The sequence below is a fragment of the Microcebus murinus genome, chromosome 1 (genome assembly GCF_040939455.1).
Source record: "Microcebus murinus isolate Inina chromosome 1, M.murinus_Inina_mat1.0, whole genome shotgun sequence".
Classification (NCBI taxonomy): domain Eukaryota; kingdom Metazoa; phylum Chordata; class Mammalia; order Primates; family Cheirogaleidae; genus Microcebus; species Microcebus murinus.
In genome coordinates, this window is record NC_134104.1 from 11,869,839 (window position 1) to 11,895,986 (window position 26,148).

At 46.2% G+C, this 26,148-nt stretch overlaps 1 protein-coding gene and 1 pseudogene across 1 annotated transcript in view; one reads left to right on the forward strand and one right to left on the reverse strand.

Annotated features, from left to right (window-relative positions):
- The window catches only part of URB1 (URB1 ribosome biogenesis factor), a 71,106-nt gene that overhangs the window by 17,869 nt on the left and 27,089 nt on the right, over positions 1-26,148 (forward strand). The window contains exons 9-24 of the mRNA XM_020284712.2: positions 2,301-2,496; positions 3,694-3,831; positions 6,840-7,013; positions 7,779-7,908; positions 8,565-8,681; positions 9,898-10,010; positions 12,115-12,234; positions 13,695-13,811; positions 14,263-14,401; positions 15,468-15,638; positions 16,269-16,462; positions 18,195-18,413; positions 18,985-19,164; positions 20,665-21,523; positions 22,331-22,532; positions 25,146-25,332. Coding sequence (XP_020140301.2) covers positions 2,301-2,496; positions 3,694-3,831; positions 6,840-7,013; positions 7,779-7,908; positions 8,565-8,681; positions 9,898-10,010; positions 12,115-12,234; positions 13,695-13,811; positions 14,263-14,401; positions 15,468-15,638; positions 16,269-16,462; positions 18,195-18,413; positions 18,985-19,164; positions 20,665-21,523; positions 22,331-22,532; positions 25,146-25,332 — 3,256 coding nt within the window. The remainder of the gene's footprint in view (positions 1-2,300; positions 2,497-3,693; positions 3,832-6,839; positions 7,014-7,778; positions 7,909-8,564; positions 8,682-9,897; positions 10,011-12,114; positions 12,235-13,694; positions 13,812-14,262; positions 14,402-15,467; positions 15,639-16,268; positions 16,463-18,194; positions 18,414-18,984; positions 19,165-20,664; positions 21,524-22,330; positions 22,533-25,145; positions 25,333-26,148) is intronic.
- On the reverse strand, positions 10,665-10,825 carry LOC142875442 (uncharacterized; annotated as a pseudogene).

Here is a 26,148-nt window from a genome sequence, read left to right on the forward strand (position 1 = left end):
AGTTTCAACCAGTCAGGAAATGACTGACTCCTTCAGAATGGGATAACATGGTGAGAATTTTTCTGGCTGCTTATGACTTTGGACTTGTTTTGATTCTGAGGTTATTATGATTTAACTGGCCACATCATTTCTTTTTTTTTTGCCCCCTTTTTTCTCTGGTCAGTAACAATGAGCTCATTTTCCTGCTAAAATGTAACAGCAGACTTTTATAGTCTAATGCAATATAATACCATGCTTAAAACACTTGCATTTTCTCCTATTTTTAAAGCATTTCTTCTCTCCATAACCAGACCCATGAAATAGATGATCATTTAATGAGCATATTGCATCCACTTGTGGGTGTGGTCTGTTTGGACTAAGCTGTGGTTTATGTGAATTGAAGCCATGGACAAAAGACAAATGTTTGTGCTTAGGGGAGAAGAAGGAGTTTTGTTGGTGGACAGTAATGGAAAACTTTAGGAAAATTGAAGTGCTTGGTTCCCTGGTAGTCCTGTGGCTCACTCCCTAATTTCATTCAGGTCTCTGTAAATGTCACCACTTGAGGGAGGCCCTCCCAGGCAGCCCCTCCACTGTCACTGTCCTTTTGCTTGGCCTAGGCTTCTGTCTCTTTATTTGCTGACTTATTATTTATTTGCTTGTTCATGATCGGTGAGAAGTGGGGAGAACAGAGACTGGTCTGTTTTGGATACTCAGTTCCTAGGACAGTGCCTGGCACAGAGTAGGTGTTCATTGAAAGCAAAGTATTATAGTGTAGAGCAAGGGTTGGCAAACTTTGTCTTTGAAGGGCTAGATGGTATTTTAGGCTAGTTGGGATATGTAGCTCTGTTGTGTCTGCTGAGTTGTGCTGCTGTAGCACAGAAGCAGCCATAGACATAAACAAATGGGTGCCGTTGTGTTCCAGTAAAACTTTATTTGCAAAGATAGGGCCTAGTTAGCCGACTCCTGGCGTGGAGGTTAAGAGAGCAGATTCTGGAGTCAGGACAGCTGCGCTTCAGTTCTGACTTAGCTCTGAGACCCAGAGCCAGTTATGCATCCTCTCTGCCTCCGTTACCTTGTTGGTAAAATGGGAGTAAAATTAGCACCTGCCTCAGACGTGGAGTGTGGTGACTGCCTAGAGCAGTGACTGGCATGAATCATGCACTGTGTAAATATTAGGGCTTTCCGTTTCATTACATTGTTGTTGATTAAAATAATGTGTGTGTGTAGTTCTGGTCATTTGACAGTGCAAACTATATTTCGTTAATGAAATTCATACAAGAAGGGATTTTTTGATCAGAATTATACTCTAATTCCGTTTTTTTAAATTTTTTAAATTACACTTAAAGCTGTCATACAGTCTTGCAGTTTCACTCAACTTATAAGAGGATACAAGACACTGAGGGCCCTAGAAACAATCAGCATATAGTGTACACATGAGGCAGATTCTGAGTCTTTTTTTGGATGTTATGACTTCCTAGGTCAAGCAGACAGGAAAAGGCTTCGTGGCAGGTATAGCCTAGTACCCTAGCATGGTGGCTCCCTTTACGGAAGGTTTACTTTGTGTAGGTTTTCCTGCTTCTTACTTTTATCACCTGACATTTTTAAAGACTGCATACCCCTTTTGGGGCAAGTTTTGAATATTTTTCTACAGTAGATTTTTTTCCCCCATCCCGGTTCTTTTCACCTGCTAAGTGAAGGTGTAGGAATTTGAAATAAGCTGGAAACAGAGAACACAGGCAAAAGATCTGTGCAAAGACCTTATACTGTCTTGTAAAATTTTAGAAATAATTTGATAGCATTCTGGACCATTTGACAATTCATGAGCACTTCATTTTTTCAAGAGAAAAATGCCTTATCTGTATTTTTTATACTTACATGCACCTACATATTTACATAATGCTTTTGTCATACGTGGTTGGAGGAAGGAGGTCAGTAAAATCTCAAAATGGAATTTGGGGTGTGGATTTTTTTCCTGCTGACTTTCCCTTTGTTTGCAGTAGCCGTGACTTTGAGGCAGACTGGTAGGTGGCTGGGGTGGGAGAGAGAATGGGTTTTCCCCTCTTCTTTGGAAATCAAATTGCACTCAAGGGAGGAAGAAGGGAAGAAGAGATAGGAGCAAGATAGTTAGACTTTTTCAGCCACTCAGTAGAGGATGGAAAGGAAAGCCCTTTGGTGGAGAGCTGGAGTCCCACAGGCTGTGAAAAGTCCCTTTTACACCATGCGGGAGATTCAGCCACCGTCTTGTCACAGATGCGAACGTTATGTCACAGTTCTAAGGACATTCCCTGCTAACCTCTCCCCCTCATCTCTTTCTCTAACAGGGGAGGAAACCTGACACTCTTGCACTTCTTGTTGGGTTTGAAGACTGCCGCAGATGATGAGCTGGTGGCCGAGCTGGTGGTGAACATCCTTAAAGTGTGCCCAGACTTACTGCACAAGTATTTTAAGGAAGTAACGTTTTCTTTTCTCCCACGAGAGAAGTCCACTTGGTTAAATAATATCAAACTTCTAAACAAGGTAAAATCATGATACTTAGAACTTTGTTAGCTATGTAGGGGGCAGAGCTTAAGGAGTTGGGGGCCTGGCAGGCATTCTGATCTGATAAACTGTACAATTGAAGACTTTTAGGGATAAAAGGGGAATATTTTAGACAACGTAAACTTGGTGTCCTTATCCTCTCTAGCATTTTGCTTTTCACTGAGCTGAATTTTGAGGTTTATTCTTTGAATCTGTTGAGCCAATTTATCTTGTTCACTGAGACTTTTTGCTTTAGAGTAAAATCTTATTGAGTCTCAGCACAGGCTGGAATTAGTAAAATGCCTGGATTGTTGGGTAGTTTTTAAAGATTGTTTGAAGTACTTAGAACAACTTGAAATAAGCTGTGAAATGTTGGCCTGTTTGTTTAAGTGGAGATGCGTTAACTTCGCTTTGATCGTAGAGGTCAGCGTCACCCCATCTACCCACAGAGACATTACTGTCAGTTCTTTGGCAGTAATGCCTGGCTCGGTAAGCTTTCTCTCTCTGATTTATGGCCAGCCTAGTGCTAAAATACCTGGGATTGTTTTCTTGGACTTCAGCCTGGGCCTGGCCATGGAGGAAATTTACCCATTGCCATGTTACGACTGTGTTTACTTGTTACCCTTAAACAAGCTTTTATTCTTGTGTTCCCTAAATTCTACTTGAGTGCCTATATGTGCAGTCCCATGTGTATCTTGGGCTGTTGCTTGGTTGCTTACTAGGTGTATGGCCCTCAGGAAATTACTCATCTTTATTGAGGTCCAGTTTTATCACCTATAAACACATCTGATTTTTAATGGAAAGTGTTCCTACCCCAGAGAGTTGTCAGGAAGTTTTAAAAAGGTGGCATGATTTGTCAGGTGCCCATCACTTGTAGCAGTACCTGGTAAATGATGCCATTGGCTGTTCTAGCAGTGCTTTATTTGCCATCAGAGGTTTTACAAGACTACCCAGACCCCAGGCCAAGCTCTGCTTTGAAGGTCACTTCTTTGCTAATGGCCAGTCTTGTCACCTGACTTATCTTTAACAAGTGGATTTGGGGGCTCATCTTCTGAACCCTGTTCCTTGTAAAGTATCTTGGACCTTTATCACTGTAATTATTTGATTGGAATGAATGGCTTCACTGTTGGGTGCCTAAAATTAGCCTCAGGAAACTTACTTCCAGCACCAACTAACTCTCTTTTCTCCTTTTCCTAGATCTATGAGGCCCAGCCAGAGATTTCCCGGGCGTTTCAGACCAGAGAGTTTATCCCCTTGCCTCGGCTCCTGGCAATGGTGATGGTGACCACTGTGCCCATTGTGTGCAATAAGATCATGTTCACCCAAGCATTAAATGTAAGGCCATGTGGTTACCTGGCTTCTAGAACTTTCTCCTGCCAAACCCACTGTCTGTGTTGTGTGATTGTTCTGTGAATGCCAGCCTGGACATATTTGGTGGTATATTGTTAGTGAGACTTCCAGGACAGAGCTTTAGTTTGAAAGAGCCCACGAGTGGCAGGTCCACTCGGCTGGAACAGAGACCTTGGAGCATTCCTTCCCAGGGGAGACTGACTTCACGTCCTTGGCTCTGCTTCATCACACAGCGGGCACCCTTGGGTCCCTCCAGGCCTCTCTGGTCCTGTCCGAGAGTAGAAGAATGTCAGAATCAGAGGAAGAGAAGTTCATTTATTAAAATCTTATTAGCTGACAGTTTGGGCTGGATAATTAAAAAAAAAAAAAACTCATTAGCTTAGAATTTCTGAACAGAGTAGGACTGAAATTTACTAGCAAATCCTTTCCTTTGTGGTTTAAATGAATGGTGTTAAGATGTCCAGACAACATTTACTTTGAGGAGCAACTGTTTTTAGGTATTTTTGGAGGGCATACTCATGGCAAAAATTGATACTTAAATTTCATATTTCATTATTTATTATAAAGGTCTCCAAGTCCCTTCAGAAGCCACATTATGAGAGGCAAATGTTTCTTTCCCCACAGCATCATGGGCTTAGGTGAGTGGCTGTGAGTTGCTGGGTCCTGGGCCCGACCAGCCCTTCCCAAGCCCAGGTAGGTGTTAGGCCAGGTGCTCAGAGGGGCGTCTTCATCCTCCCTGGCAGGCTGAGTTGTGTGACATCAGTGGGAACAGGGTCAGCTGTGATGGGTCGCACAGGCACAAGTTGGCCCCAGTGGTGACGGGCACAGTCACTGTAAAGTGGAGTAGACTCTTGAGACTGTGCACTAGGACGAACCATTTTTTAATACTGAGCGTGGGTGGCAGGGTGAGGTGTAGAGAGAAGGAGGTCTGTGTGGGACTAGGCAGAAAGGTCTTGAGTTCTGTTTTTCAAATCATCATAAGAAAAAATTAGGACGCAGTTAGTGTGCCCAACTGTTTTAATTAATGTGGGAGACAGTATTTCCCAGGGAGCTTATAGGAGAATCGAGTTGAAAGGAATATGTCAGAGATGCCTCCTTTATGGGCTGCATTTGTGCTCCCCTCCAAGTGCTCCTGGAAGTCCCCTCCCCTCTCATTGTTGTTCCAGAAGGGAGGGGTTGTCCTCTAAAGGGGTGTTTCATCCCCTGGGCAGAGTGGTCGCAAGGAATGAGAGGATGCAGCTTCCCCTCCTCCTGGTGGCTGCTGCGTCCTGTGCGGGGCCAGAGCTGCCGAGCCACAGCCCGGCCTTCCCTGCACAGCGCCTTTCCGGGAGCCAAGACCATGTTTTCATGCAGGTCAGAGGGGAGGGCATCTGGGAGCTGGGCTTATGAGTTGTTGTTGTTGTTTTTTTTTTTCTTTTATTCTTTAATGGTATTATCTTTAAAACTTTTAATTGCATGCATTTTAGAATCAGAAAGAGAAGCTTTAGCTTATTTTAGAAACAGAAAACAAGAAGGTCTTTGGAAGCAGGGTCCCAGGCTGGTTGAGCTTTGTGCTCCACGCCCTTTGGGTGTCATGTGAACACTTGTTTGGGGCCTGCCTTTGGAGTGATTATGGGGGAGCCATTATTGGCTTAGGATAGTTCATATGTCCTGCTTTAGTGTACAGTGTGCACACAGACTGAAACCGCAGTTAATTGGAATGCTGGGGCACTGCAGTGTTGTGGGTATTAAGCTAAAAGTAAATCAGAAAGCTGTTAGTTTCTACCTCACAGTCAATCTGCGGTACCCCAGCCAGGGTTTCCCAGACTTTAATGTATGTGGGATCACCTGGGTTTTGAAGGTGTCGATTCTGCTTGAGTTGTCTGGGCCCGGACCTGGGATTCTGCATTTCTACCAAATGCAAAAGATGCCATCACTGTTGCTGGCCCAGGAACACACTGTGACTAGACAGGGCCTGGACTCGTTCCTCTTTTTGGTGATAGCACAGGTTCTTTTTATTTATTTATTTCAGCATATTATGGGGGTACACATGTTAAGGTTATGTATAGTATATTGCCCATGCCCCCCACCCCCTTGAGTCAGAGCTTCAAGCGTGACCATCCTCCAAACATTGCATATCTCACTCATTATGTTTATATATACCCATCCCCTTCCCTCTCCCACCTGTCCGACACCTGATAAATGTTATTCCTATATGTCCACTTAGGTGTTGATCCGTTAATACCAATTTGCTGGTAAGTACATGTGGTGCTTGTTTTCCCATTCTTGAGATACTTCACTTAGTAGAATGGGTTCCAGCTCTATCCAGGAAAATACAAGAGGTGCTATGTCACCATTGTTTCTTATAGCTGAATAGTACTCCATGGTATACATATACCACATTTTATTAATCCACTCATGTATTGATGGACACTTGGATTATTTCTGCAACTTTGCAATTGTGAACTGTGCTACTGTAAACAATCGAAGCACAGGTTCTTAAACCTGACATAGTCCTTGCCGTGAGTGACCCTCCTGGCTGTCATTCCGAATAGAAGTAGAGAACTTTGGATGCCAGAGGTGTGTGATGTGGGCTGCTTGCTTACTGAGCCTGGAGGTGGTTTTTCATGCTAAGTACCTGGAGCATTGTCTTGCCATTCCTCCACCTGATGTTGATGCTTTTAATAGTGGGGGAGTGGGTTCTGGTGAGATCTGGCTGCTGTTAGCTAAGTGGTTGTCAGAGAAGACTTACTGAAAAGTAGACAGTAAAAACAAAACCTCTGTCTGACTCTACCTTTAGTGGCCAGTTTCCCAGCAACTGCTGAGGTCGGACCCAGGGATATCAGCAGGGCAAGGTCCCCGGGTCACCTCTTGTAAAGACCATCCATCTCCTGTGGCTTTCCCGAGGAGTGACCCAAGAAGGGACAAGAGCCAGCCAAGCCCAGGGATTGGGAAGTCTGTGTCCACCAGCATATCCTAGATACATCTGTGGATTTAACTCTTTTTCTTCCCAGCTGGACAGCAAATCAGTGAAGCACACAGCTTTATCCCTTATTTCTGTCATTTTGAAGAGAGCATTAAAAACAATTGACTACTGCCTGAATAAAGATGTGTGGCAAGAATCAGGCGTGTACACGGCTGTGATGATGGAAGAATTTGTGCAGCTGTTCAGAGAAGCCTTGAGCAAGGTAGGCATCAAGTCCAGGTTTGGACTCTGCTAGTACACCAGGTAGAAAAGGCCACATTGGGAGCTGCAGGGTGGGACAGGTGAGTGGGCAGCATTGTGTAGGTGTAAAGGGTAGACCAAGAAAGCCTACCGCTTGTGATTATAGGCAGTATGACACGCTTAGAGCATAGTCTGAAAGTGCTTGTGCAGCCTAAGAATTTAAACGACACATGTTTTCTCCCACAGGAACAGGACACAGGGTTCTGCTTCTGGCAGGGACCTTGGGTCTCATCCGGGTCTGTGGCTGTGCCCCTGCCCCCACCTGCCGCTATGCATACTGCACCGTGGCCCCTGTGAGATGGGTGCAGTGGCAGATTCTGGGAATAAGGAGGTCTGGTCTTCTGCAGGCTGGCCGGCTGCTCTGAGAGCCCTGGTCATGCAGGGCAGGTTCCCCGAGCCTGCCCTGAGAAGCTGTTTCTTTGTACACAGTGTCTTTTGCTCAGATGAATGAGTCTTAAGGGATCTGTTTTCATCATCAGCACTTGCTTGTCCACCAAATCCTTACAGTGTGCAGTTCTAGAAATTATACTGCAGAGTTAAAAAAGGAGGGTCTGTTCTCTTTCCATCCTCCCGTGTGCTTCTTACACACAGTCACACTCGCACTCACATAGACTTGCACCCTCCCTTCTGCTTCTTGTTAATATGTGCAGTTTATTTGTTTTCCTTTATTGTTGAATATGACTAATTTTTTTTTTTTTTTTTTTTTTTGCTTCTTTTTCTCTTTTAGATTTTGCCAGACCTGAACACTATTGTGTGGGTCTGGCAGTCACTAAAAAAGCAAGAGACCAAAGAGGATGATGAGAAAGGGAAGAAAAGGGGTGACAAGCCTCCGGCTGCCCACGTGGCTCCCCAGTGCGGTGAGGGCTTGGGGAGCCTCTGCTGTTTGCCTGGCACAGAGCTGACACTGGCAGCCTGGGACAGCTCCTGTCTGGAGGGTCCTGGAGCAGTTCTCATTTCACGGCACCTCTGGCTATGAATGTGTCTGTCCTTTTTTGCTTAGTGAGGAAAATTAGAGTGGGATTGTAGATTGAAATAATCATCTGTTAGAAATTGATATCTAAGCATTGTGTAAAGACTTGAACATTGGGTACCATATGTGCAGGACTTTCAGTGGGCAGGGGGCTCTCTTGCTCTGTAGATAGAGGTGAGCTACATGGTCCCCCCTTGTATTAAAATGTGTTGACTAAGACCTGGTTGACCAGTGGGCTTTGCATCTTAAGGTTTATATAGGTAGGCCCTGCTGTGTGTCCCTATTACTCAGATGAGGACACCTGTCCAAGGTCACAGCAGTGAAACAGCATTTAAGCCTAGGTCTTTTGCACAGTCTTAACCTTTTTTACAGCATTGACTCCTTAAATCCAGCTACAAGGTAGTCTCTTTACAGCATTGGGGTTTAGCGTGCTGTTGGCTGTGATGTGATGTCATAACTGGCTTGGCTGCTCACCTATTGATGATAGAGGACAGCAATAGGTCCTTGAATTTAAGCTGGGTTTTTTTGTTTTGTTTGGTGTAGATGATGCAGAAACCATTCTTTTGAAAGCCGTTCTGCTCCAAGTCATATGTCTCTACCAGAAGGTGGTCCCTCACGTGGTCATGCAGTACAACTTTGACTTCAGCAAGCTCCTGAAAGGTGGGTCTCGAGGAATTGCAGACAGTCCCCCACTGTTTCTGCCGGTGGGGAAGGAAGTGCTGATAAACTGGAATGGAGTCCTCGGAGCTGAGGCTCAGGAAGGCTAGTGGCAGTTCGCTGGCGTGTGTGATCCACTAGCCTGGGTAATTTTCTTGGGACCAACATTTTTAAACAGCCAATCTTCTTTAACGAAGTATCAGATGAACACTGAGTAGTAGTGAGAATGGAGAAGCAGCCAGCCAGCTTCTGAGTGCTGAGTGACCTGCGCAAATGAGCCACAAATCAAGTCACGTGACATTAACTCTAAAGTCACTTTTCAAGGGAGCAGGGGTACAGGGTGTGTAGCAGAAACGAGAACCCTGCAAAAGGGACATCCTGTTCATGCAGACACTTTTGACATAATTACTTCTCTGTTTTACCCCAGTGAGGCAGGTGCAGACTTGTAAAAGTAACATTATGCATGTCTGGTCACGTTTCGTTGGTGGTAAAATTTATCTAATAAAATCAACTTTATTCAATTTGCATTTCACATATGGAAAAAAATAAAAGTAAAAATGCAATGAACTTTATAATTGGGCCTACAGAAGAAAACTTGCAAAAATACCATTCTTGAAATAATCCTTCTCAAGAGCTATAATTAACATGTGAATCGTTTGAGGATGAAGAGTTCTCTTTGCTGTGGGAATATGAAATCTACTAGAATGTGGCCACTTAACATTTAGTAGCTGTGTACTTCCCAAGCAATGGAGAAACCCAGTGTCCAGGCTAGAGGATGAGGACCCAGTCCAGCTCGGGTGGCTGCAGTTTCTGTCCACAAAATGCTTGCTGTCGAGGAGCAAGACCTGTGCTGTACACAAGGGGGGAGAGCATTAGCGAGAGCCGCAGTGGAGGGCAGCATGATGGGTGCAGCGGTTCCGGCTGTGTGGGGTTAGCATGGGCTGAGCGGCAGGGAAGGGCTTCTGTGGGCAAGTGGGATTTGGGCTTTTTGCTGAAGGATTTTGGATAGATCGCGGGGGCAGAGGCGACGGGTCTGGAGAGGTATGCCTGGGCACTGCCCGTGTGAGGGTGAGCTCAGGATATGGGGAGCAGAACCCTATGTCCTCCCTTTTTCTTTCTGGGCATGGAGTTCCTTATCTGGTCCTTCTGGCCAGGGCCCCAGTCGCTGGGCACTCGCTTCCACGTGACTGTTTCTCAGTTTCCTCTTTTCCACCCATAGGTGTCATCTCTGAGCAGGGCCTTCGAGAGGAAGTGCCGCCCATCCTACAGCACCACATGCTGAAGGTGGCCCTGGAACTGCCCGCCAACAAGTTTTTGTGGTTAAAGGCACAGGTAGGAAGCAGAGATCTCCAGTCTTCTGCCAATAGCTGACATGGGGGCCCATGGCTTTCTTGGCTTGATGAATTTCTGACTGGGCAGAATTGGGGGCACAATGGACGAGGTTAATGGTCCTCATCTTAGAAAGACCCAGAGCAGAGGCCAGACCCTGATTTGTGAACCAGGAGACCTGGGAGCCTGTTTGCTTGTAGAATATGGTGTTTACCTTGCCCTCACTGCAAATATATCTTATTATTGGGTATAGGGAGTTTTCGTGTTTTTTATCTTGACTGTTTTACATCTTCCTGATCATTTTAAAACCTTTTTGGAATGAAGATAAACTATATTTCTTCCCCTTTGTCCTCATTCTAGAAGAACTTAAGAAAGAGGTGGGAATAAATACCAAGTCAAAAGAGGGTTCAGGCTGGAGGAAGAATCAGAAAACATTGCTAGCATTTCCTGTGTCTGTAATAACGTCTTAGGACTTTTCAGAAAACATAATGTTGAATCATAAAGGGAAGCTTAGGATGTAACAGTTACTTACCTGCCCAGGATGGTATAGCACTTCCATGCAAAGAGGGGGGAAATGATCAAGCAAAATTAAGCATTGTCTAAGTGTTTCTCATAATCTGAGCTGATTTATTATTTTTTTTAATTTTTATTTTTTCCCACTGTGCAACCTGCTTCAGTGCCAGCAGCCTATGGGCACAGGCCAAGCAATGGTTTGGGGCCACAGTTTGCTCTGGCATGGGACTGATTTATTTTTTTAATGACTTAGATCTTATAAGAAACCAATAGTATGGAAATATATTATTGGCATTTTTACATGCCAATATGGCATTATTGGCATTTTACATTGGCATTTTACATTTTTACATGACATTTTCAGAAAGGTTGGAGAATGCTGTGGCTCTGGGATCTGTGTTTTTCTCCCCTAAGCCTTCTTTCTAGGGCTCCATTGCATTGCATCTGAGGGTAATTCTTACTGAGAACTTAGCAGTATCCAGATAGGACACTAATGTTTACATGGCCACTCAGTTCACACCACTTAGAGACAAGGCAGCTGAGCATGGAGTGTTAGGAACCTTCTGCAAGGTCCCAACCAAGAGTCGTGGGTCCAGGATGGGACCTGGGCAGTGCCACCCAGAGCCCAGCTTACAGCCCTCACACCAAGCTGTGAGGTCACTGCCGCTGACCTCAGAGAGGTGACAGGCTAGGCTCCTTGTGGATTGGTTTTTACTCCAGCTGAACTGGGTCAGTGGGACCTTGATGATTTAGTTGGAAAGTGAATAGAGGCCTCTTAATTTGAAAGAACTGATATTAAGATACTGATTTATATCCTTTGCCCCACCTTATGCTTATAAGATAAATCTACTGGGTCACTATAAGTTAACTCCAACACTTTACTAGGTTCAGGGTCATCCTCATTGCCAAAGGGCTGCAGGGAAACACAGACTTGATGGAGTTTGGGTTAGGGATCTGGAGCTCTGTGTGCTTCTCTGAGATGAGTGTTCTAAGCCTAAAGGCCTTTTTGGGAGGATAAATTATATATAAGTAATCAATTACACGTTAGCACCGGCTTCCTGATAAAATGCAACAAGGACATCCTTTGATGGAGTCTGACAGCCCTGCGGTCCCTCCCTTCCTAGCACCCACCAGGCAGCACAGTGGCTGTGCCAGGGCTCGGTTCCCAGTAAATAGCCAGTGACCTTCTTGGAGCCTCAGTTTTCACTTGTGTAAAATAGGGTAACAACTGCACCCACCTTAAGGGTCATTGGGAGGATTAAGTGAGTCAGTTTATGTGAGGAGCCTAAAACAGTCCAGCATAGGAAGAGGGCTGCCTGTGCTTACTGTTACTACTCTATTGTTACTACACCTGCTATTTAGGGGTTTTGAAAGAGTTTTACATAACTTCTGAGGTTCCTTATATGTAAAATCATAGCAATCTTGCCGAGTTGTAGTTAAAATGAGATGAAGTAAAGGATCTGGCAGCATACTGGGTGTGTAGTCACCTGTTTGCTCAGCAAGTGCTTTATTTGTGTAATATATTATATAATTATGTGTTATTTGTATAATATCTGTACTAAAATATATATTAATAATATTGTTCAAACTCTAGGAAGGCCCAGATGCAGAAATTATTGGAGGCGAGCGATCAGTGTTTTACTTACTGATGAAAATGTTTGTGACCAGTAGTCATTCACAGCTGAAGTCATCAACCAAACTTCTGATCATGAAGGTGAGCATTTTGTACCAGCCTCTAATTCTGAAAAGCATTTTGCATAGGTCTCCTTTATAGAAGGTGCTTAGTAAATGGTTGTTGAATTGAGGAGGTACCAGGACTTTTGTAAATTTTAAAATAGGAGGTTTTATGGCAATTTTAATTTACTGTGTCTTAAACTTAGCTGCATTCCTGAGAGGCAGTGTGGGGAATTGGAAAAAACATGGGCTTTGAAGTCTGATTCGTAGATTTGAATCCTGGTTCTGCTATTTCCTGGGTGCATTGGGCAAATTACTTAACCTCTCTGAACTCAGTTCTCCCATGGTGAGTGAGGATGATAAAACCTTATGGTTGCAGAGAAGATTAAATGTAATAAAGTAGTAGATCATTCCTAATACATGGTAGGTTCAATAAATACTAGATTTTGTTCTCTTGGGGAGCCAACAGGCAGTGCCTCTTCCTCATTACCAGGCTCTGGCCTTCACTTTTTTGCCCTCATCCATCACCTACAGCCTGGGGGCGGAGGGGGTGTGGGGTCAAGGTCAGTGGAAGGGAACAAAGAGTTTGTTTACTTTTCCTTCTTTTGCTGATACTTGTTTTTCCAGGGCTACATCAGATCTTGCTGTGGCAGTAGGAAATCTAGTTTTTTGGTTTTATGCAAACATCTTGGGGGGGGGGAGGCGGGGAGAGGTGCTACAAAAATCACATTCACTGTTTTTAGAGTACAGGGATTTAACCTTTCACCTTTATTTGAAGTGCTGATGATCTTGCTGCACTTTAACCTTCTCACCTGAGCTACTTGAAGAATGAGGCCATCAAAGTCTTGACCTTCACAGGTTGCCATTTCCTTACAGGTGGTGCAGGTGTGAACCTGACCCCAGCCAGATTTCCTGGTCACTAACTATAGATAGGTGGGGTGGGCACAATCAGATCTTTGGTGCGGAAGCCCCTGAGACACTGAGTCTCCTTCTTCAGGCCATTTGGGGATTTCTGTAGATTCAAGTCCTGCCTCATACCAAATTCTGTTCTGCTGAAGACAGTGGATGCTGCTTGGCCAGGTCTGAGTTTTGAGGTGCCACACCTCAGTGACAACATGGAACTGGCTTGTGACCTTGGAGGAAGTCATCACGTTTACCTGGGTCTTTGTGAAAAATCCAGGTGGAAAACCAGCCTCCTAAGTAGCAGCCTAATCTTTCCCCTTATTATTATGGAAATTATTTAGGAAAAGGGATATTTAGCATCCAGACAAGGAGTTCTGTTTTCTTTGATGGAGTACAGAATGATTGCACTTCCTATTTCCCTCAACAGGGGGATGTTTTTTGAAAGACTTGCTTTTGGAGTAAAACTTGAGATGAAATTTTCACCCCCCCTAGTGCTCCCTGGGTCTCTGTGGGGTGCTGGAGCACCATGAAATGCTTCAGCTCCCACGGAAAGCAGGGTGTATTGTGACTTTTCTACCGATACCTGCTTCCTGACAGATTCTGCAGGACACAGGGGTGTTTGAGCACACCTGGAAGGAGCTGGACCTGTGGCTGGAGCACTTAGACAGCACCATGGAAGAGAACAAAGAGACTGTGATTCAGTTTCTGGAACGTGTAAGCACATATCCCTGGAAAGGAGCATGTTCAGAGATAATTTTATTAGGTTCTTGGTGTAATCGAGGCATTTCTGATGCACCAGCGCCAAAAGGCTTCCCATCCTGGCTTACTTCCTGATTCTTGCTGAGACTGCAGAATGTGTGAAGTAGGAATATATTACAGCATGCTGTTTAATTTCCTTTTGGGAATTTGTTTTTGCATAAGGAAATGGGAGTATATTAAAAGCGATATTACAAGCAATGGTATATTAAAAGATATTTTTTTAAATCTCACAACAAAAAATTGAAAAGAAAAACCACTTTGCAATAAAATTGTTCTAATTAAGAACTAAACATTTTAGCGCTTCCCTTGATTTTGACCAGTGGCATTTTTTTTTTGGCTTTTTTTTTTTCTCTTCTTTTCACTTGTGACTGTCTAAATGCTTTCCACTTGGCTCTTCGATGTCCAGATCTTATTGACATTGGTGGCGAATCCCTATTCATACACAGACAAAGCATCTGACTATGTCCAAGAAGCAAGCACCCTGCAGGCCACTGCATCGAAGCAAGATGCTGATGATGTCAGCATTCCCATCTCCCACATTGATGGTATGTACTGCTCTTCTGCACCGCTGGGATGTCTGGAGAGGGAGCCACAGTGGCATGTTAGAGACAGAGGAGAAAAATCGCACTAATGCCTCAGGCAAAGTGCAGATCTCCCATTTCTTTGCCTCAAAGATTAGCCTATTCTGGAAATGAAATCCCCCTTTTTTTTTTTTTGAGACAGAGTCTTGCTTTGTTGCCCAGGCTAGAGTGAGTGCCATGGCGTCAGCCTAGCTCACAACAACCTCAAACTCCTGGGCTCAAGCGATCCTCCTGCCTCAGCCTCCCGAGTAGCTGGGACTACAGGCATGCGCCACCATGCCCGGTTAATTTTTTCTATATAAATCAGTTGGCCAATTAATTTCTTTCTATTTATAGTAGAGACGGGATCTCGCTCTTGCTCAGACTGGTTTCAAACTCCTGACCTCAAGAATCCACCCGCCTCGGCCTCCCAGAGTGCTAGGATTACAGGCGTGAGCCACCTCACCTGGCCAAAATCCCCTTATTTTTTCGTTTACTGGGATGTAGAACTTACTTGCTGGGTGGTTTTTATAAGTGCAGTGTTTACTGTGTGCCAGGCACCATTCTAAGCTCTTTACAAATAAAAACTTAGGAGAGTGTTATGATTATCCTCATTTTATGTATCAATAAGGCAGCTGAGGGACAGAGAGGTTTGGGAACTCACTTAAGCTCACACAGCTGCTGTGTAGCAAAGTCAAGATTTGAACCCAGACACTCTGGCTTTGGTTTGTGCTGTAACCTTCACACTTTTTGCCTCTCAGATTTTGGCTTATTTGCCTGAATATCCAGGTTAAAATTCCTGGGCCTCTCGTGTCACTTAAGGAAACTTCAACTGACTATCCTACATTTTGTCAGGCAAAGATCGTAAAGACCTTCCAGGCAATGTCTTCATCTGTTTAGGATCAAACTGTGTTAAGCATTTCTCCCCGAGAGAAATTTAGCTTTTCTTTCCTCCCCTTTTTGCAAATATTCTCTTCTTCCTCGAGGTGGGGTTGTTTGCAGTGCAGTGCTTTGGTGACCCTTGCCTCAGCTGCCTCTCTTTCTGGCTCAGATGTGCTCGACATGGTGGACGTCCTGGTGGAGGGCAGCGAAGGCCTGGATGAGGAAATTGGGTTTTTGTTAAATGAAGACATGATCCTGCTCACGTTCCCGTTCAGTGCTGTGGTCCCCGCGGCCCTGGAAGCCAGGAATAAATTGCTCCTCGGGACAGAAAATGAAGCAGGTACCTGAGAATAGTCAGGATGTTTTGGCCGCATTAGGTCCGTTGGGTCTGTGTGGGGTGGGAGGTGGGATTCAAAGCTCCAACATATCATTGGCTTAAAAGTTATGGTCTAGTGTAAGCCAGGTGGCCCTTCTGGGTGGCTCTCCTCCAGGTGGTAGCTTAGGGATCCAGGCTGCTCCCATTTTGTAGCTATGCCATCTCAGCATGTGGCTCTCTGTCCACGGAGACAGTGGACAGTCAATCGGGGTGCCATGGCATGGAATTGACCAAATCAGACATGTGATCCCGTGATCCCGATCTACCTGCAAGAGAGGCTTGTGTGCCAAGGTAGGAGAGATAGATTGGTCAGCCTCTAGCAAGTCCTGGTTCTAGGTGGCTTTTGCCTTCCCCTTTTATATACCTGGGTCTTCATTTGGGGGCCTTGGGACCTGAAGTTTTTCCATGTGCTGTATATTTAATAACATGAAGCCTAGTATAGTCTGCAGCATTAGCACCTACTTTCCCTTGTGGTTGTGTGACCCCTTGTGGAGTTGGTATGAATTTTTCTGGGTCTTGTATGTATTTGGGAGGAAATAGTGTTGGTGGATTACAAAAGGCAGTCCCAGTAAGCCTCTTCCCGTTCCTTTGCAGTGGAAAGCGTCGTGGCCTATCTGACAGCGGTGCTGACTGACCTCCTCCACACCCAGAGGGACCCTCTCGCTCTGTGTCTTCTGCTCCAGGCTTACGACAAGTTTGAGCCTCCCTGCCCACCTTGCTGCCATCAGCTCTTTCTGTTTAACAGATACTACAGCCTCTGGATCCCGGAGCAAGCCCGAGAGGCCTGGGTGAGCTGCAGTTGAGCCTGTGGTTACGGCTCCTGTGCGGGGTTTCTTCCTGAGGGCCGCAGGTGGCTGTACCTCAGCTGTGCAGCGGGGTAGCCAAACAGGGTGAAATTTCTTAACCTTCTAATTTCCCCTGCGTGAGAGAAGAAGCTCAATGGTGTTACTGCTACTCAGCTAATGTAACTAACACAAAGGGCTCAGTGATGCAGCCAAATTAAATTTTCTACTGGCTCCATGATAATGATGATTGGCTAATCGCTGTTGCAGCGTGGGCAGGAGGTTGCCTTTTTCTTTTGTTCCTTCCTGAGTGATCTGTGCACGCTTGTCTCATAGCTCCCTTCTGTGGACGCAGCCTGCCCCTAGACCTCCCATGCTCAGCTGTCAGACCTGGCCCCTCAAGGGCCCCCGCAGGCTCCATTCTACTAAAACTGGAAAAGGAAAGGGGTGAAAATGTTTCCTTTTGGTAGGGACTCCATTCTTCTAACTGGGTTGGCTGCAATGCAGAGTATCTACAAGTTCTGCCGGGGCAAGAAATTAACTTTACAGTATGCATTTTTGTGTATTCAGTTTTAGCTGCATTTGCAAAAGCGGACAGCTTAGGACTGCTTTGTCTTGTGACCTTGGCAGGGGCAGTAACATTAATTGCAAGTTTTCTTCTTGTTTATTAGGGGGCATGCCAGGCCCCATACTAAGTGTGCTGTGTGTGTTTTAAGGCATTTAATCCTCACAGTTCTGAGGAGTAGGTCAAAACTCTTACTACCCTTTATATACATGGGGAAACCGAGGCAAGAGTAGCTCTATTGCCGATCAGTGGTGGAGCCAGGATTTGGCCCAGGCAGTCTGGATCCAGAGCCCACTCCCTTAACAGCTGTTGCCACCTTCCTCTGCGCAGAGACCAAGGTTATAGCCAGACAGCAGCTTGCTTAGGTGGAACCACTAGAAGTTCCACGCTGCCCCTTATGGGTGCACGAAGTATAAGTGTTTATATTGAGTAAGTCATAGCATTGGTTCATACCCTTCAGGATGTGTCAGAACTCTTGGAGGGATTGGGCCCCAGTGGGTCTGCCTGTCTGATCTAGTAGGTCTGGGGTGGGGCCTGAGAATTTGCATTTTTCTCATGTTCCCTGTGATGCTGCTACTGGTCTCAGGACCACACTTTGAGGATTACCTAGTTCCAGGGCACATATAACCTTGAGTTTTGCTACCCTTAGGAAGTTGAGTGTGTTGAGTTACAATGATATAAGCCACATTGGGTAAATAAAGAAGGCAGGACATTAGAAGAAATGAACAGCTTCAATTTGAAGCAAAAGGATGCAAGAAATTTCTGTTTATCCATTGTCTTCCTGTTCTTCGAGCAAGACATTCTATAAATACGAGGCTCCTGGGGAGGCCTTTGGAAGCCAAGCTGCTCATAGAGTGAGCTCCTTCATAGGCTGATTTCTCAGGATTCCTGTGATTCAGATCCTGTTCCTGTCACTCACGGCTCCTGTGAGCAGGGTCTGTTCTCCAAGGTGTGTGGATACCTCTTGATTGGGTGCCTTCACGTTCTGTCAGCAGTGATACACTCTAGGAAAATACGTGTGACCAATACAGTGTAGGAACTTAAATAAAATGGTGTGTGGTCTGGTATTTGATAGTGTGTGATTCTTGTGAGATGTCTCCTGTGCTCTGCCCATGACTATTTCCATCTGCTCATCCGTCCTTCTCCTCCCTGGCCATTTGCCGTCTCTCTCAGCCGCTCCAGGTGCCGGGCAGCACCACACGCCCTGCTGCTTCGTCGGCCGCCTCCTTCGCCGCCCTGCTGCAGACGGCCTACGAGAGCCAGATGCTCCAAGACGAGCACATCCAGACGCAGCTGCAGGCCAGCGTCCTGCGCCTCCCCATGCACCAGATCCTGCGCGCAGTGAAGCAGGTGCTGCTCTACCTCAGGAGCACTGTGGAGAACTTCAGCCAGGTCAGTGCTGTCCCACCAGCCCCCACACGGGCCCAGGGCCCCACTGCCAGAGAGCTTGGCCTGCTCTGAGTCGGGCCCACACTGAGGGACAGTGTGTGGAGGCCGTGTGAGCGCCGTTCTCTCCAGGCCTCATTTGCAAACCCTACGTGTCCCTCAGCAGCTGCAGACGGGGACCCAGGGGCAGCACTTGGTCGTCAGGGCAGCGCATGGTCAGGACAAGGCCCTTCCCACCCACAGTGGACTGGGCCAGCGGTGGCCAGGCTTCCCTCTGTCCTAAGTTTATTAATTTAGTAGTTCATTTTTGAGCTTCTGTCCCTGATATTCACAGGTTTTTGGTTTAGGTTTTGAGGGAGGCCCGTCCTTGTCATTTTAGTCAAAACAGACCTATGTATTTCATCAATATTTAGGAAGGCAAGTTTTCTATTTGAGACGTGACTTTGAGGTGATGGGTGAGTTGTACAAAGGCTGCGTGTAAAGGAGGTGCCACCTCAGCCTGCCTCCTGAGCCTCCTTGTCTGTGTGGTGGCTGACGGCCCTTCCCTGATGAGGGTCGTGTGCTTTCTTCCCCACAGCTGCGCCGGAGTGCCGGCCCCCCCCTCCTCCAGCTCTTCTTGGATCTCCTCCGGCGCCTGGTCGTCCACTGTGAGCAGCTGGATGCCCAGAACCGGCAGGAATTGGAGGCCGCCCGGGCCGAATCCAACCTCTTTTTGGACATGAAGTCCGTGGCCTCGCTGGAGTTGGCCAGTGACCAGGTACCACCTCCCTCTTCCACGGGGGCCAGTTAGCCTTTTCCCATAAAGCCGTGGGTAGTGCCTTTCTCTTCACGTCTGATGAAAAGCAAGTCTGTGTTCATTGTAGAAAAATAGGACAATGCAGAAAACTGTGGCAGAGATACTGAAAGCCATTCATAAGGCCCCATCCAGAGATGAGCAGGGCGTAACTTGGGCATTCTGCCATCCAGCCACTCTTCTGCGAACAGTCACCCTCCCGCAGGCAGCTTCCTTCACACTGTGCGAGGTGGGCCCTCGAGAAACTTGGTGAATGTTTCCCTCCCATATAGTTGCAGCCTGTGTTGAATAAAGGGTAGGCAGTGGGTATGGCTCTTTACAGGAATACGCACAGTAAATGTAGTGCCCCGAGGAGGGCAAGGCTTTCTCTCCCATAGTTGGTCTTATGAGGCAGGCTCTTTAATTGGGGTCAGGGTGACTATTTCTCTCACGGTTTGCCATGTAACTAACCTGTCTACTGGGTTCAGATGGCAGACATGTTCCTCATTTCACAAGTTACTTCAAATACGTCGCTTTCTTTTTTTGATGTCCAAGTTGACTTGTGTGTGTGTGTGTGTGTGTTTTGGTGGGATCACCTGTCAGCCAGGCAAACATTCCTAACATGGAATCATGCTGTTCTGTATTTAACTGGCAGAGCTCAGTTGGAAAGTGTGATAGGCTCCTCTTTGCTTCCCTTAAGAATAAATAAGGAAAGAAAATATTTTTCTGTCCCCGGGGGCTGGTGTAGCTTCATCAGCTAGGAATGGTGTTCAGCAGGCTGTGAAGAACAGTTGAAACGAGTTACTCTCTAATTCCTCAAAGGATGCTCAGCTGCTTTTGGAGCAGCACTAAACTCAGTTGGCCGGGTCAGAGCGAGTTTCTCAGGGGTGCAGTGAGCCCCAGACTTCCTCTTTAGGGGAACAGGATTACCTTCAGATGGGCATCGTGGACATTCACAGTGGTTCAGTCCCAATCCCTGTCCCCAGACACATGGTCTCGTCTAAGATGTGACCACCTCACCCCAGTTGTCAGGAGACACCCACATCCGACAACAGGATTTATTTAAGAGGGCAAGGCAGGGAGGAGAAAGCAGCAGCTAATTGATCCTAACCACATGTTGGCATTTCTCCATGGCCCATCCTGACCGTTGAGTGACTGTGGGGCATGATATTGCCATGTGGTAGATGCGTCCAGGCTGGATTCCCCAGGCTCCTGACTCTGGACAGGGCCCTGGCACCGCACAGTCCTGCCCTCGGTATGCACAGGCACGGAGGGGAGGCAGTTATGTTTTGATGGGGTGACAGCTTTGCCTGGGCGTGGCTGGGGTGCTGAGAAGGGGACTGGAACTCAGGCTCGAGGGTGGAATGGGGCAGGGAAAGCTGCTTTCTGTCCCGTATGGTGACAGTGAATTCTTACGTGGCAGCCACTGCCCCTCTCCTGACCCCATGCCTTGGGTGATGTCCATGCCTCCTCACTGCATTTCAGACGCTGGAGGAGGTGCTGGTGGCCATCCTCAGACACCCCACGCTGGAGGGCTGGTTCCTGGCCCTGGAGCAGCAGGCTCTCCCGCCACACACCCTCAGCCCCATCCTCGTGAAGCTCCTGGCCGCTGACTTCAGTGCAGGCGTCATTCAGCTACTGGCAGTGAGCGCCCCGATTCTGCGGAACATCAATCAGCTGGGCCTCTTGGCCAGGTACTCAGAAGCCATCACCCAAAGCGTGTTGAAAGAGCTGCAGAGCAGGAGGGGGGGCCCAGCCCCGTCATTGTCAAAGACCCTGCCACAGCTGGAGGCCCTGAGGGAGCTACACCCATACATGGAGGGCGCCCAGCTCCGAGAGGTCACCCTAGCCCTGCTGAGCCTGCCCGAGGCCCACCTGGTGACCCAGCAACCCACAGAGTCGCCCGGGAAAAAGAGACACCTGAGCGCTCTTGGGAAGAGCCTGGTGCAGCTGTTCAGCAGCCGCCCGCAGGATCAGCTGCCGGGCGGCGAGCTCCTGTGGTCCTCCGAGTACGTGAGAGGCCTGGGGGCTCTGCTGCCTGCGCTGGCCATGTGCGAGCTGGACACTGTCCTCCTCCACATGCTGCAGGAAGACCCCACGCTGGCCCCCGCAGTCGGGGTCGACCTGCTTGACTACTGCCTGGCGCGGCGGACACAGGCGGCCCTGGGCATCGCTGCCCTGCTCCTTCAGCACAGCGGCACCCACCTGCTGTGGTTTGAGCGCTGGTGCCTGCAGGCTGGCCCAGGGCTCGGCCTGCAGGAGGAGGACCTGGACGACTTCCTCCCCCTCCTCCACTCCTACCTCCAGTGCAGGACTCCCGGCCACTTCATGCGCCCAGCAGGAGGTAAGGGAGAGGCTGATTTGGGGCAGCTGGGAGTTGGAGGGGCTGAGCAGGTGTCCATTTTTAAACCCTAGAACTTCATGCTCTGGGATGTGGAGTAATTCCATTTCTTCTCTAGTATCTGACCTGGCTGTGGAGTTGGGAGAGGTGGAGAGGTGCTTCTCTGTCGCCACCTCACCTCATGCCGCCTCTTGGGCCCCATCAGTCCCAGGCTGCCTGACAGGAAGTTGGGGCAGGGGAGGGCTAGAGGTGGGGATATTCAAGGCTGATCCATCCATGGTCCCATCCCACTTCCCCACCTTCCAGGGAAACATTGGGAAGTTGATGTGAGTTCAAGCAGCAGGTCCAGCTCTTTCTCCATCGCTGGGTTTCAGGTCTGAGGCACTGTTTGATTACCTCAGGTTGAATTTAATTCCTTTTTATCGAGTGCATGAATGATTTTCTTTAATTCACTATTTTACCTCTGTTTTTACATAAGTTCCTATCAGTGATGACAGGTGTTCTAAAAAGTTAGCCCCCTGCAGCCAGGGTTCCTTGACGCACCTTTACCCTCCCTGTCCCCTGCCCTTGAAGAAGGAATCCCATGGGAATCCAGAACTTTGGCGTACACAGTCTAATCGAGAGCATGGAACCAGGGCTATGCCCAGGGCCCACTGGCTGACGAGGAGGAGGACCCTGGGAGGAGATGGCTTTATAGCGTTTGCCAATTGCCACGGTGTCTGAACTTCTGCCAACGTCAATTTCAGGCCACCAGGGTCACTGGGTACCACCATTTCTTGTAATGATCCCTCCCTCGTGTCTCTGCCCTAGTGTACACCGCTGTCGTTCCCGTCTTGAGGAAGGCCCTGTGGAGACGGCTGCAGAACAGGCTTCTCAGCGCAGATGGGCCCCCAAAGTCTGGGCTGCATGAGGAGGTCCTGGCCCAGCTGGTCCCATTTGCAAGAGCCAAGGATCTCAGTGTCCTCGTGGGCCGCCTGCCCAGTGTGCTGCATGCTCCGAGCAGTCACAAGAGGTATGAAGGCCTAGGTTGGTTGATGGCTATTCTCTCAGCTTCACGTTTCCTTTTAGCATTTATAAAATCAATCAGTGCAAAACTGCTGTGGTACCATTGTGCGCATCGATGAGCAGGTGGTTCCTGTGAGAACCCTTCCTTCCAGCGGGTCATCTCATCAAGTGGTGGGCGAGTCAGATTCCCCAAAAACAGTGGTTCTCAGGGGTGCAATTCCCCTAGAGGACAATTGGCAATGTCCCGACCCCTTTTATTGTCATGACTGGGGTGAGAGAGTGTTGCTTCTGGCTTCTAGAGGGTAGAATTTTCTGACCTAAAAATACCAGTAGTACTGAGGTTGAGAAACCCTGATCTAGACAAAGTGTGAACACTTTTTCTGGTATGCTAACGTGTTTTCTTGGTTGTAGAAATTCTGGTACATTTTTGGCATTTGATTAAGAGTCTAGGGAAGGCTGTGGTTCATGTGAGTAGGTCGTGTGGGGAGCAGGACTTGGTGTATCTGTCCCATATGGACCTCATGACGTTAGATGGTACATGAAGCCAGAAGGGTTTAAGCTGTCCCTCGAATTCTGTGACTTTTTTCCAATTTATATTTTATTTCATTGCAGCAGATCAGCTTAAGCATTGGTAACTGATAGACTATAGGAAAAAAAAAAAAATCCTGTATGATAGATTTGATTTCAAGTGGCCTAAAATGCACTTGAGTTTTCTGATTCATGTTACTTTTCACTATTTGAAAAGTCATGCATTATTCAACCTCAATTTACAATGTTGCTCTTTTTGTGTAGTTACCTTGGCACTAAACAACATGCAGAACAGCCTTTAAAACAAATACTATAGTATTAGCATAGTCTACAGAAAACATTTGCTGCTGCTAGCTGTAATCCAGAAAAATCCCTAGCTTTTCCAGTTTTTGCTTTAGGTTTCTCTTTTAATTCAGTCATATGTTTTACCCCCTCACCAAGGAGAACATAGACAGTCATTGATATGGTTGTGCATGGTCACATTCCTATCACATGCTTGTACTCTGGGTACTTGCATAAGAAAAATAGCTGTTTCTGAGACCTTACATTATAAAGTCATATTTACAAATAGAAATTCTTCTGAAGGTTAGAATTCAAAATGCTTGAAGCTGCAAAGAGATTTTTAAATCAAGTTAAAACAGCTTTGCCGTGATAAATTGAGAACAGCAAATGCTTAAGCATCATGCTGATGAGATGGAAGGGGTATAACGTGCCTTTACATGGCACATCAAAAGCAAGCTGAGAGCTGGATTTTTAAAATCCTTAGCTGAGAAGTACTGCAAGTAGTTGTCCATGGCTTAATTACACTTTTGACATCTAGAATGGTTATATTGCTTTAAATAGTAGTTTTAGGAGCTTCCAAGATTTCTGAAGTACCAAAATTATAAAAAGCTATCAAAAATTAGAGATTCTTAGAGACAAAATAAATCATTATAGGAAAGATACTTAGGTACTAAGGCTTGGGCCGATTAAAATACTTGACATTTTTAAATTCTCTTCCTCTTGCTTAAAAACTGTTAGCCCTTAGATTCACAAAGTTACAGAAAGATTGATAGAAAATATTAAGATGTCACTGCATGATTTTGCGCTAAAAATGAATAAATGATTTACTTTTAAAGTTCAGCTATTCTAGAAATGGAAAATATCTCCAGATAGTTTTAAATTAAAATATGTTATCCTGTCTACCAGGTAAGCAGAATTAAACAACAGTAGACCCCCCCAAAAAAAGAATTAGTTATACAGCCTTGCAACAATAATATTGGAAACCACAGAGATTTTAATTTTTAAAATTTCGGAAAGCCAATTTTGCTCTACAAACATAGCCATGTTATAAATTTTTGCCCTAATTAGTACTTAAAAATGCTTCCAAATACTCCTGAGGGAAAATCAATGCATCCCCATCAACAAAGTTTCCCATAAGCTGAGCATATGGATAACATCTACTGTATGCATCCTAACCTTGCAATAAATGCTAATACTCTTTTTTCATCATAGATTTTCTAAAATACAGTTATTTGGCCCTCAACATCTGGAAATCAGAATTTTAGTCTATGTAGCAACCAAATATGTATACTTAATCTTAACACAAGTGTTTTTGTTACTTTTAACCAACTCATTAAATTCAAAACGGGGGAAAAAGGGATGGGGCTGAATTTGAAGTTTCTAATAAAACAAAAACTAGTCATGTAGCACTTCATGCACTGGGCACTGAGACACAGAAATGTTACCATTAGGTTGCAGAGTAAAATTTTCCCCTTTTAAAAATCTCATGCACAGCACACAGCATCCTCATTTAGTGACATGCCAGGGCAGAAGTACAATAATAAGCCACACAAAAAAACAAGCAATATGTACAGATTTGTTTTTACTGTGAACCACAAAACTTACCCATTCTCACCAGAAATCTTTTCAAAGAGTCTAAGAAACCAGAAAACCAAAAATTAAAAAGTCATTTTTTCCCCCAATGTTATTAGTTTCTAAGCATTCAATGTCTTTAAGAGTCTAATTGGAGATGGACAAATCTCAAAAGGTTGCTTCTTCAACCACATTCTTGATCATGGCTCAACTCTGTGACTCTTGTCTCCTGCTGCAGGTGGGTCGTGGCAGACTGTGTCTCAGCAGCCCTGGCAGGGTCAGCAGAAGAGCTGTGTGCCTGGAGAAGGACCCTTTTGGAGTCCTGTATAAAGTGGCTGACTGTGTCCTTCAGTGGTGGCCAGCAAGATGATGACAGTACTCAGGACCAGGAGAAGCAGATGCTGCTCAGATTAGATGAGCTGTTGGTAGGTGCCTTTTCTTAGAGATCCTGGTTAAATTTTTAAGGGAGGCTGGGTATGGTGGCTCACACCTGTAATCCCAGTCCAAGGTTAAGAGGATCGCTTGAGGCCAGGAGTTTGAGGTTTCAATGAGCTATGATGATGCCATTGCATTCTAGCCTGGGCAACAGAGCTAGATCCTGCCTCAAAAAAAAATAAAAAAAAAACATTTCTTTTAAATGTGCTAGACAAACCAGGTCTTACAAATATACATTGCAAGGCAGGTGGCATGAACATGGCCCTATAGAAAGTGAGAGGGCCGTATCTAGGGGCAGAGTGTCAGGTGAGGGTGGCCTTGGAACTAATGAGCCATCCTTTTTCAGGGATGGATGTTAGATTTTTTGCATCTACTGAGATGTTATATAAGGTCTTATATTTTGATTAGTCTATTAATAAAGTGAATTTTATTAATTGATTTTTTTTTTTTTATTTTTTTTGGGGACAGAGTCTCACTTTGTTGCCCAGGCTAGAGTGAGTTCCATGGCGTCAGCCTAGCTCACAGCAACCTCAGCCTCCTGGGCTCAAGCAATCCTCCTGCCTCAGCCTCCCGAGTAGGTGGGACTACAGGCATGTGTCACCATGCCCGGCTAATTTTTTCTATATATATTAGTTGGTCAATTAATTTCTTTCTATTTATAGTAGAGGCAGGGTCTGGCTCTTGCTCAGGCTGGTTTCAAATTCCTGACCTCGAGCAATCCGCCCGCCTTGGCCTCCCAGAGTGCTAGGATTATAGGCGTGAGCCACCTCGCCCGGCCTATTAATTGACTTTTGAATGTTAAGCCA